The sequence below is a fragment of the Pinus tabuliformis genome, chromosome J, assembly GCF_031772625.1.
Source record: "Pinus tabuliformis cultivar Carrire ecotype Pingquan chromosome J, CPIR1, whole genome shotgun sequence".
In the NCBI taxonomy this organism is placed as follows: Eukaryota; Viridiplantae; Streptophyta; class Pinopsida; order Pinales; family Pinaceae; genus Pinus; species Pinus tabuliformis.
Window position 1 is genome coordinate 1,509,921,457 of NC_142295.1, and position 12,286 is coordinate 1,509,933,742.

Sequence of the window (12,286 nt, forward strand, 5' to 3'; positions counted from 1 at the left end):
AGGGCATCATACTCCTTCTGCATCGCTTCTTTCCATTCATCATGAGAAGCAGCTTCTTTGAAGGAAGTTGGTTCAAAATCTGTAGACAAGTTCAATTCACAATCATAAGTAACATCCATATCAACAGGTGAATTAGAGTTATCTACATCACCTCCATCTTGTCGGTTTGTATTTCTGGTTCCTGTTTTTCCAATTTCATCAGGATGAACACTTTCAAGTGTCTTTGTCAGCCACTTTGGGGGACCTTTCTGAGATGGTCCAGGCTGTTCTGTTGATTGAGTTGGGACTGAATCAAGATTAAGTCTCCCAATTCTATCAATTACATCACTTAAAGCATCATCCGTTGTCGGAGTGTCATGCAGGGGAGATTGTTCTTCAGAAGGAGATTCCACATGTTGATCTAGTATAGGAATCCCCCCTTCAAGATGTGGAATCTGATTATCAAACTCTTGGAATGATTTCGGTTTTGTGAATCTATCCAAGCGATCAAGTTGCCGCTCAACAACACTGTCAGATTTGGATGATTCAAGAAAAATGACATCTCTAGATAGAACAAACTTTTTATTTACTTCATCATAGAGGCAGTATGCTTTAGATGTGTTTGAATACCCCAGGAAGATACACTTACGACTTCTAGCACCAAGTTTGTTTCTATGTACCTTTGGTATTAAAGCATAACAGGTGGAACCAAAAATCCTGAGATGTTTTACCGAAGGAACATGTCCATACCACAATTCATAAGGAGTCTTGTTTCTTATAGCACTAGATGGACATCTATTCTTTATATATGCAGCACATAGAACAACATCAGCCCAAAACATTTTCTTTACATTTTTGAAGAAAAGCATGGATCGTACCATATTCAAAATTGTTCTGTTCATTCTTTCAGCTACACCATTCTGTTGAGGATTATAAGGCACAGTTGTTTGATGTTTAATCCCATGTTGGCGAAGATAGTGTTCAAATTCATTTGATGTATATTCTTTTCCATTATCAGTGCGAATAGACCCAATATGAGATTGTGCATCATTTTCAATCCATTTATGAAAATTCTTGAATGTTTGAAAAGCATCAGATTTGTTCTTCAAAAAATAAACCCAACACATTCTGGTGTAATCATCAATAAATATCATGATATATTTATTTCCATTTGCAGAAGGAACAGGCATTGGACCACATAAATCTGAATGAATAAGTTCAAGCTTCCTATGTGCTCTTGAACGTGAATCATGAAAAGACTGTTTGCTATGCTTTCCTAGAATGCAAGCATCACATCGTTTATGTTTTCTAGGAATGGTAGGCAAACCAGCAACACCATTTTTCTTCAACAAGCGGAGACTATCATAGTTTAAATGTCCAAATCTAGCATGCCATAATAAACTTGATGGAAGTGCACCTTCTTCATGATGAGAAATATATGAGAAATGTTGTGCATGAGCAGAGGTTCCTTGCAGTTTAAGAAGTCTTTCTTCTTCTATACCCCTCATGACAAGTGAGTGGTCAGATGCCTTTCTTACCTCAAGCTTGCCATCAAACATGTGAATGGAGTGACCTTGCTGGCGGATGTGGACCAGGGACAGCAAGTTTCTCTTGAGCTGTGGGAGATATAGAACATGATCCAGAAGAAAGTCTGGAAGACCAGGCAGTTTAAGCCTGATTGTGCCAAGCCCTGATGGCTTGATTTTTGACTGATCTGCAAAGTATACTGCTCCATCAACATTGTCAGTGAAATCTTCAAAGAAATCTTTCCTATGAGTCATATGACAGGTTGCTCCTGAATCAAGCAACCAGTCATTTTTCGAAGAAGCAAGTGAAGCATTAAACAAATCTTCATTTACTCCAATGTTACATTGTGCCTCAATATAGTGAGCGGATTCAGGTGCTTTACCTTTGTCTGTGTCATCAATTTTACCTTTCTGCTGATTTCTTCTCTGCTCAACTTTGTCCCATGGTAGCTTGCATGTAGAAGCATCATGTAATCCATTTCATTTGCAGCGAATGCAATGCAGATCTGCCTTTTCTGCTTGAGGATGTCTGCCCCCCCTGCCTCTGAAGTATCTTCCTCTTCCTCTTCGTCCACCTCTTCCTCTTGTGGAATCTTGAGCAGGATGCTTTTCTTTATGAGAAAGGCAAACAGTCTCTTCAGAAGATTCAGGGACTATTTTCTTTCCAAAGGCTTTCTCTCTTTCAACAAACTTTTTCACAAGAGAGTCAAAGGTTATATCTTTAAGATTTCCATTTGCTTGTAAAGACTCAAAGAGTAGGTAGGATAGAGTGCTTTGAGAAAGGAAATAAAAGAGATATCCAGCTCAACCTTAGTGGATTTAATATCATGCATTATAGACTTTATTTCAGATGCAAGGGCAAGAGGATCATTATTTTTCAGTTCAAGAGTGAAGAGTTTAATCATGAGCTGAACAAATTCTAGTGCAAAATGTGTATCATAGAGTTCTTTCAGCTTTTGTAAAGCTTCAAAGGCAGTGGAATAGGATGAAATATGACGACTTACTTCCTCATTTACAGATGTTGCGATCAATGCATAGGCTTTGCTGTTCTTGTTTTCCCAAATGGCGAGTTCTTTGTCTGATGTAGGCTGCACTGGGTCTTTGTCTTCTTCTCCGACACACACTCCTTTCCACAACTCATTGTAGATGAGGGTGTGTTTTACCATTCGAGACCATTCTGAATAGTTCTCCTTGCCAGTGAGAACTATTCCTACCATAGAAATGATTGAATGCATTCTGTAAAAAAAATATCTCTGCCAAAAAACTTCTGTTGAAAAAAAAAATCCTTATATCATAGCCTTATGCATTTAATTTTTGTTCTAACATTTGCATCAGCATCACCATTTCTTATATCACTGCCACACTACTGTGTTTTGAGAAAAAAAAAAGGCGCTAAGGGATCTCTTCAACATATATCACTTCAATATATATCAATGCAAAAACTGTTAAAAAAAACAGCGCAATATATAAAACTCCGCTCCAAGTATATACTATAATATGAGTCATACAATAACTTGTTCCGCTGCTGGATGACAGCTTGCACATTACAAACGTGTTATTCAAAGAAACAAGCCTCAAAACACCGTCAGGCACCACTTGATACCATCGGTCAAACTGCCGGAATTCGAATACCCAACCTAAAGAAATCCGCAGCCCACTAGCATTTCACAGAACCCAAAAAGGAGCAATGTGGCAAGCTAATGTATAGATGCCAAAATTTTCAAGCAAATAGCGGAGGCTCACCTCGGTCAAACCCCCCCCCCCCCCCGCGCAGGTTCGAACCCTGCTGTCGACGCCATGGTCACCGAATACAAAAAATGTATAGTATCAGATCCACTTACAGTCCAGCTATAGTTCAAAATTGTGGTCTGACCCTAAGTCAATTGAGAAGCAACTGAGAAAAGAAAATGGTAAACCACGTATCACAGATTTGGTTGGGCAGCTAAATAACAAGAGAAGTCGGAGATGCCATCATAAACAGCGGTCCAAAAGAAGATGCTACTCGAATTGGTTCAGCTGGTGTTGTTCGACGTCAAGCAGTTGATATATCTCCTTTGAGACGTGTAAATCAAGCAATCTTTCTGCTCACCACAGGTGCGCGAGACAGTGCATTCTGAAATATAAAAACGATAGCTGAGTGCCTTGCAGATGAGCTTATCAATGGTGCAAAGGGGTCTTCAAACAGTTATGCAATCAGAAAACAGAGAATGAACCATAGAGGCATGAACCCAGTTCTCTAGGAAGGAACCCTCATTCAGAGTGGCGAGAGGAAAAAAAAAAAAAAAAATTAATTTGTCACAACAGTGCAAGGAAACCGAAGGTCACATTCAACAGCGTATTCCACGTTCACTGCACAATGTCAGGCATAACCGATACATTCAGGTATGCGCAGAGAGGGGCAGCTCTCATATGTCAGCGTACTCAAGAAAAACGGATGCACAGATGCGTTGTCAGGTCAGAGGGGCAGCGAATTCAGGTCAGAGGGGTAGCGAATTCAGGAAAACATTTATACAAAAAAATGCGCAGTCTCTGGCAGTCAGGCCAGGCAGAGGCAGAGCCAGGGAATCAAGGTCAGAGCAGCTCTCAAGACAGGAGTTACAACTATTTTAGGGATTGGGACCTGAGCTCTGATACCATGTCAGGCCAGGGTAACTCCAGGTTGAGCGGGAGAAAAGAACTGATGATTTTATTCATTAACTAACTCATGTTTATATACAAAAATAAAACGGATCAGTTCATCTTCTAGATGACTGTCCAGTTCACCCATCCGTTTCAGATTAGGTGTCAACAAAGATCCTAACTGGCCCGAAGAAGAAGAGGATGGTTGGGGGCTTCAGCTCTCCCAGGTTTTTGATAAAATGAAGGTTAAGAACAAGAAAGATGATGATGACATAGACTATCTAACTGAGGATGAACTGGATTGGGACGATGATACTGAAACACATCTTCCAATCAAGGATATCACTCAGTAAGGTTTCAATGCTCTTCCAATGTATGATTGTAGTGAAATTAAAAACGAAGTAAACATCCTGTCAAAATTGAACTTATCATTCAAGACCAACTACTTCTTGTAGGTATGGGTTCTTAACGAAATTGCCCAACTGTGGCATTTGGCAAGGAATCCACGTCATTGGCAGAAATTCAACCCATGGAGTTCTAGTTTTTCACTTACATCCTTCTTATGGAGTCAATTCCATGGGTGACTCCTGGGAATTGAATAACGAATTCCATGGCCAAAATATATTGGAGAGCAACTCCATTGTGGCCTCCTTGCAATACAGAGTTGGGCTTAATCATTTAGAAATCAACCTCCCTGATTCTGTTCTAACTTTATAGTTTAAAATTGACTGGCAAAGACAATTAACTTTACATGCTGCTTCATTCTTGTGGATGGAGTAAGATAAGTGATAGATTCTATTGATTTGGTATAGGAGTCTGATTTCAGTTGCAATCAAATACAATTCCCAGTGAAAAATTCAATGTAGCTGGGAGTTGCACTGAGAATGATTGTTCCATTGTTATTTTATAAATTCAATTCAAAACCCTCATATAATTAGTCCAAAGAATTCATCTTAAATGGAGCTTACTGTTATCTGACCTGTTTTAACTTTCATGTAACGAGGAGGCTTTGATATGCTATCAAGTGCTTCCTTTAACTCAAGAAACACATTACAACTACCCTAAAGAGTTTGGGTTCTAGAAGCGGCTTGCTTGGATAGGTGAAATGACCCTTAAAGGATTAACCAGTGCGTTGTCTGCTGAGATATATCCTTTGCAGGAAACAATGCTAAGGCATTTATGAGGGATGAAACCTCCATGCGCTAGGCTTGGTAGGAAGAATCATCCAACCAAATGGGGTGAACCTTAAATTTAACCAGAGCCTGCTGCCTATTATCACCATAACAAGTGACGACAGCAGTTATTTGCTATATCAAATTTGGAATTGAGGCTCATCAATATATAAAATGGTTGGTAGTTGAGTAGTGAGAGGACATCGGAAAGAAACTTAGGAGGATTAAATTCAAATGGATTGGTGGGAACACCATTACAAGTTGGAATCAATGGTTCTAGCTCCATGTAAAGAGCTAGAATCATTGATTCCAGCTTGTAATGTAGTTTACAGAGTACCTCTTTCATGCCTTCTGAATCCATCTGTGAAAAACCTGAACATCTCCATAGCTTCTGCTTCTTCCTTGGCTTGCCTTGGTGCGTGACTTAGTGTTTTTTGAGATGAAGCTACTCATGCCACCTTGGGGCTTTGTTCTTCAAGATCAATGTGTCATCTTTCAAGTTCCCACTATTGAGAGGCCCAGGAAAAGCACTGCTTTCACTAAAGACTAACTTGGAGTGAATGAAATCTAAAGATGTTAGAGGCTCCACTAGAGTACTTGATGGATTTTCAACAGTAGAAGTGTTCATTCCTACTTCTATGGCTGATTGATGCCATAACCCTGAATTCTGGGGTGAATACAAGGATTTTGAGTATTCGTGGGTTACATACATTGTCAATTTTAATGAAATTATTAATGGTGCTGATGTAAAACTACTTTTTTCTCATGGTGGGACTTCTGCAAGTACTCCTCACATCTGTTGGTTTGTGTGGTTTCTATTTTGAGATGGGGTTTTTGCCATCAGATTGCATTGTCCTGATGGTCTATGTGAGCATTTCAATGTTCCTTTATTTCTCATCTTCTAGGTCCAAATCAAGCATTTAGTCCAGCCTGTTTCTTTCAGATCTAATGTACATCCTAGATCTCACTAGGGGAACTCATGGAGAACCTGAAATCAGTGGATGCCACTACGAAGTTGAAGGCCCTCAATGATGTGAAGAACCAAATCTATTGCCACAAAACATTAATTTTAGTGGTGTCTTCGGGGTATCCCCTTTTCCCAATCTTTAGAACATTCTGGATGTTCGCTTTCCCAAATAAGAAGCCATAGACATTCAACCGAGAGTCGCCCATCCGAACTAGAAAGAACACATGTAGGTCGCCCTTCACGTACACAAGAAGTTGAATTTAATCCATCCATGTTTGGTTGTTGGAACTTGGAATAACCAAGCATTTACAAAAGGTAGTAATTTCCCAGTTGTTTACATTTGAAATGGAATATACAACGATCCAAAAACTGGGCATTCTTCAAGCCAAATGGCATCATATTGTACACAATCCCCATTTAGGCACATATTCTTTTTTTTCTTTTTTTCCGCGATCCGCACTTGGTGAGCACAGGCTAGTAGAAGATGGAATTATTATGCATAGGGACATATGTTATGTGCCAAACTCTGAAATCTTGAAGAAGTTTATATTGAAGGGCACCTGATTTGTACATTTGTTGACACTTGGTATTTTGACACTATGTTTGTTGGCTGTATATTTCTATAAGCTTTTATAGAAAGTTTACGTAGTTTTCTATTTATGAGGACAAATGGTTAGTGACATGTCTACTAGGTCACCTGATCTGTGAAGGTTTTCAATTTTGCAGCTGAAGTGTCCCGAATGCATGCTCTGTTCACTGGAGATTGAGATAAATTCAACATTTATATTCATAACATTCAGCAAAATATTTGTATTCTAAAATTGAGGAGTGGGCTCCAAAGTGGAAACATCAAGCTTCAATCTTGAAAAGAGAATGTGCTTATCTCAGTTACAGAGTCCTCTGTTAATCTCACTGATAGAGTCCTTGTTTGTTGTTGTTCACCTCATTAATCATTGTTAAACATGTTCTATAAGTTGAACCTAGCCTTTAAAGAGATATGCCTATAAGGTCTTATGTCTGACTCAAAATAACATGGCAGTTGGTGTTTAATGGAGAATTGGGCATGTTTTGGGAATCCAATCGTAAGCTTTTCTCTAGCCTTGTTCTTAGTCCCAATCAAATTAAGAGTGAAATCTCGAGTTCTTAATGAGATTGAGTCAACTCCCAAGTCAATGCCCAAGTACATTCCAAGTCAGATCTCAAGTTTTACTTACTGAGTCAGATTTAGCTAGGCTCTAAGTGGGGCAGAGTCAAACCAAGTCAGGTAACTATGGCTACAAATTGCCTCGTGTAGGAGTGCAGTCGAGTATTTTCAAAGTTGGACCCCAAAATGATACATGTGAATTGAATTGGATACCGCATATTACGCATGCATCTAAATCATATCCATAAAATTGTGCCATCATAGCGGCTACTTATAGTAGATCATATCTCATTCTCGTTATTCACATCTAATCAACACCTCTGGCATACCACCTTTGGCATCTAATAAATACCTCCATGTTTTCCCTTCATGAATGTCAATAGTCATATTATGTATATATAGACAAGATTCTAAATGCTCCCTTCCTAAAAAAATACAAGGTTTCGGGCGGGCACTGACAATGCAAGGAAGGTGCCTCGTCCTTATCTGATCCTTGCTACTTGATATCATGTTTAAGGGGAATTGGGTGCTAAAAAATACATGGATCATAAGTTTGAAGGTCTTCATACCTCCGAGAAACCACGCACTAAAACTTTTTGAATAGCTGGATGTATTTATCCTTTTTTGAGGGGGATAAAGTCTTTGATATCTTGAAAAATTGGGGATCTTATTCTATGCACATATTGCAATCCTCTACCTCAGATAGTTGTAGTTTTATGGAAGACAATCAACAGACAACATTTTCAAACAATTTGAAATGTGTTTTGTATCGAAACTATTCCAATGTTCACTATTTAGCTTGGAAATGTGCAAGTAACTTTCCCATCCCTGCTCCTGTTTCATATGCTCACTGTTTCAATGCAACAATTGACAGTCTTTGTTCTTGGCATCATGCCCTTGGGCAGGGACTTGTTACTCACAGCCCACCTTGTTTTTATTAGGTTTCCCTCTAGTTTATATACGACGAGACGAGGTAGAAAATGTTTGCAACAATATCAATCTAGAAGATGTTTGTAGCAATATCAATCAATTAATAATGAATTTTTATTGTCAACTAAAATTGAAACGATACTTCTAAAAGCCTTTTTATAAAAGTTATTCGTATGTTTGTCATTTTCATTTTCATGCACTATAGGTAGCAAAAGTGAAGAGCAATATTATCGTAATGAATAAATTAATAATCAATTTTATTATAATTTTTATTAAACAAAATTAATAATAACTTACAATAAGGTTGAAAAAGCTAGCAACAATATCATTGTAATGAATAAATTAATAATCAATTTTATTATAATTTTTAATTAAAAAAATTAATAATAACTTATAATATTATAAGTTGGAAAAAAAATATTATAAAGAAATATTAATTTAGTTTTTAAAAATATATTTTTATTTTATATTAAAATTAAAATTAGAAAAAACTTAATATTCTCTCTCACAATAATTCTTAATCGTATATATATAAAACACGTTTTCTTATCATCTTGTTAACTTCATTTTTTAAGCAGTTGTACTGCCAAGATATTAATACATAACCCAGATAATATCACTACCCATATATTGATCCATAATTATAATCGTAAACCAAATAATATGACCTACAAACTATTAAAAAATAAAAATCAATAAACAGCCCCAGTATCACAAGCATATATATTAGGATAGTCAAAACATACACATTGCCGTGCCTCCCAACCGCATGTAAAATATCGGCTTCGAGATATCTCTTATTTCAGCACGACATTAACGTTATACAAACACGATAAACATGTCTGTCAAACACGATAAACATGAAATGAAGGAAAACACAGTTGGTAACGTCAATATAAAATCAGAGTACGGAGAGTCGAGGAGTTGGAACAGCCATGAGTTCATGAGCCCGGGGCAGTGTCAGTCCATTAAACCTCTCACTCATATCCAACTCCTCCTGCCCATTCATTTTCTCCGGGAGCCTCCAGTTGAAACAGTGCAGCAACTGCGCCATCCCAAACTCTACAACAAGCATTCCCAGTTGCTGTCCGGGGCATCCTCTCCTTCCCGCTCCAAATGGAATCCACTCAAAGTTCTGCACATTTACATCCACCTCTGCCGCCCCAGTTTTTTCCATGAACCTTTCTGGCTTGAAACTTTCGGCATCCTCCCACGACTTTGGATTCCTCCCAATCGCCCAAAGGTTCAGCAGAACGCAAGTGCCACCAGGGATTTCATAGCCCGATACACTGCAATCCTCCAAAGATAAATGGGGAATAGCAAGAGGCCCAGGTGGGTGGAGCCTAAGCGTTTCTTTGACCACAGCTTGTAAATAAACGAGAGACGACAGATCAGATTCTTGTACCATACGCTCCATTCCAACCACGCGTTCAAGCTCCTCCTGAAGCTTCTTCAGCACTGGCGGGTTTCTCAGCACTTCGGACATTCCCCACTCTATAGCAATCGATGACGTGTCCGTTCCCGCGGCGAACATATCCTGCACATACAATGTATAAATCTTTACTCTTTAAAAGTCAATGCAATTGAATGTTTTAATGTGAAAAAACATTTAACGTAACGTACGGCAATGACGCCTTTAATATGTTTTCGTTTAATTTGGAACTCCGTATCATTATCTGCGCAGATTGCCAGCAAAACGTCGACAAGATCAGCTGTGACGTTGGGGTCATTCCTCCCAATGTGTTCCTCTATCACATTGTTGAAGAAATGGTCTACCGTCTTGTGTATTCTCTTGAATCGCCGTCCCAAACCTTGCAAATCTAGCCACGCCAAGTATGGTATATAATCTGCGATATTGAAAGTACCGGCTAACAGAAAACTTTCTTTGATGCTTTCAATTAACTGTTGGTCCGAGTACTTTCTGCCGAAGGCCATCCTGCAGATAATAGAAGTCGCAAGTGTTGACACAGCTTTGCTAATGCTTACGGGAACATGAGAGCCCTCACTCTCTTCAATAATAGAACGAATCATACAACACACTTCCTCCTCTCTTATGAAGCGGAAGGAATCCAAGCGTTTGGAGCTGAGCAACTGTAAAACGCAGATCTTCCGCATTTGTCTCCAGTAAGCACCATATGGAGCATAGCCCACGTTAGAGAAATTATACGACAAATACTTAGCAGCCATGGATTGAGGTCTGCCAGCGAAAAGGCGATCATTATTCTTGAGAAATTCCTTGGCCATATCTGCGGAGGAGACGACTAGGGTGAGGGCAGAGGACCCCAGGCGCAGAGACATGAGAGGCCCGCATTTGAGAGAGAGAGTTGCTAGGGCTTGGTGTGGAAGGTGTCCGAGCAGGAGGTGTAGGTTTCCAACGATCGGCAAAGGAAACGGCCCCGGTGGCAACCTCCGCTTTCTCACTTGGAACAAGAAACTCCATGACAGCACTAATGTAACTAGGATAGCAGCAGCAAATTTAATGTAAAACTCGGCACATTCCAGCATTAGGCGCTCAGAATACCACAAATTCGCCATTGTTAGCAACTTAGCCACCCACAACGAATGAGGTACTCCACAGGCTCCTCACATCTATATATAACAAGAATTGGATCGGGGACTCTTCAGTTTATCTTCGAAAGTATACTGTAAAATGATGTGATAGACGGTAACTCTGCACCTGTAAACCAGTAGGAGGAACTGCATTTTCAAATAAATAAATAAATGTAACTAAATTCGTACGTTTCCATACGCACACATTTCCCAATAAAAAGGCGCGACGACCTTCATAAAATTAATGATATTCTGTTCACTAATAAGCACACATTAAACTGACAAGAATCTCGGCAGTAGATGTCTCTCTTTTCCTGAAAGTCAAAGTTGCGAAGGAAAGGAGAAAATCAATCGTATCCAATAAGCATGGTTTGTGAAATATGTTTTACTTAATATATATGATTTAACGGTCAATTCATAATATAAAGTTTGAACATATATTTGGTAAATTGGTATATGTTTTTGTATATAGAAGAAGAAAAATAATGATATAGGAAATGTTTTTATTTATTATTATTTTTATTTTTAGCTAATTTAAAAATTTATTATAATTTAATGTTAAATCAGCAGTAGAGATATTTATCACTAGTTACTTTTATTTAACAGCATATATTTCATGTTTCATAGGAAATAAAAAATATATTTCTTTAATGATATAGCAGTAAATATGATAACTTAAAAATACATTTCATAGGAAATAAAAAATACATTTCTTTAGTGATATAGCAGTAAATATGATAACTTAAAAACTGAGTTGAGAACAAAATTTCAAATATATCTTACATCTTAAACATATCTTGAAGCCTAGTTAAATTCTATTTGAATAGGATCAAACGGATTAAAGGACAAAATAGATAACAAGTTACCATTAGACTTGAATAGGATCAAACATATTAAAGGACAAAATAGATAGCACATTACTATTAGACACCTCTAAGATGGATACTAACCCAGGATCTAATAGCAAAGTTTCTTGGATAACATACCCCCATGACATTATTTACCCTCTATGTGTGAAAAAATTGCACATCATTATATTGCTTCTATAGCTAAAAGATTTTCCTTAGCAACAATTCTAAATAGACTCTTAAAGCAACTCTTCCATTAAATTACTCCATAAAAACTTTTAAATCTCGTACAATTTGAATACTTTTACTTACTTTCGACAAACCATCCTTATTAAACACTACACATTTTTTTCATTTATTTAATCATATATATATATATATATATATATATATATATAAATATATAATTCATATATATAAATATATAATTCATATATATAATTAAATATTTAAAATAAATATTATTTCTTTATATTAACATAGTGTTAAAATCAGTTATACATGTAATTAATTTTACATATATATAAATAAATATTTTAACTTACATATAA

At 37.5% G+C, this 12,286-nt stretch overlaps 1 protein-coding gene across 1 annotated transcript; it reads right to left on the bottom strand.

The window, feature by feature from the left end:
• Positions 1 to 9,198: 9,198 nt before the first annotated feature.
• On the bottom strand, positions 9,199 to 10,907 carry LOC149233181 (cytochrome P450 71AU50-like). Its single transcript, XM_089376670.1, has 2 exons — positions 9,961 to 10,907; positions 9,199 to 9,874 (listed from the first exon to the last, which is right to left on the bottom strand). The coding sequence occupies exons 1-2, from the start codon at positions 10,870 to 10,872 to the stop codon at positions 9,239 to 9,241; spliced, it is 1,548 nt and encodes a 515-aa protein (XP_089232796.1). The 5' UTR covers positions 10,873 to 10,907; the 3' UTR covers positions 9,199 to 9,238.
• Between the last annotated feature and the right edge of the window lie 1,379 nt (positions 10,908 to 12,286).

What these genes read in the sequence shown, in the direction of transcription:
- LOC149233181 (XM_089376670.1), bottom strand. Translation starts at nt 10,872, where the DNA reads ATGGCGAATTTGTGGTATTCTGAGCGCCTAATGCTGGAATGTGCCGAG. An exon ending in ATATTAAAGGCGTCATTGCC is followed by an intron (nt 9,875 to 9,960) that starts GTACGTTACGTT and finishes TTGTATGTGCAG; the next exon opens with GATATGTTCGCCGCGGGAAC.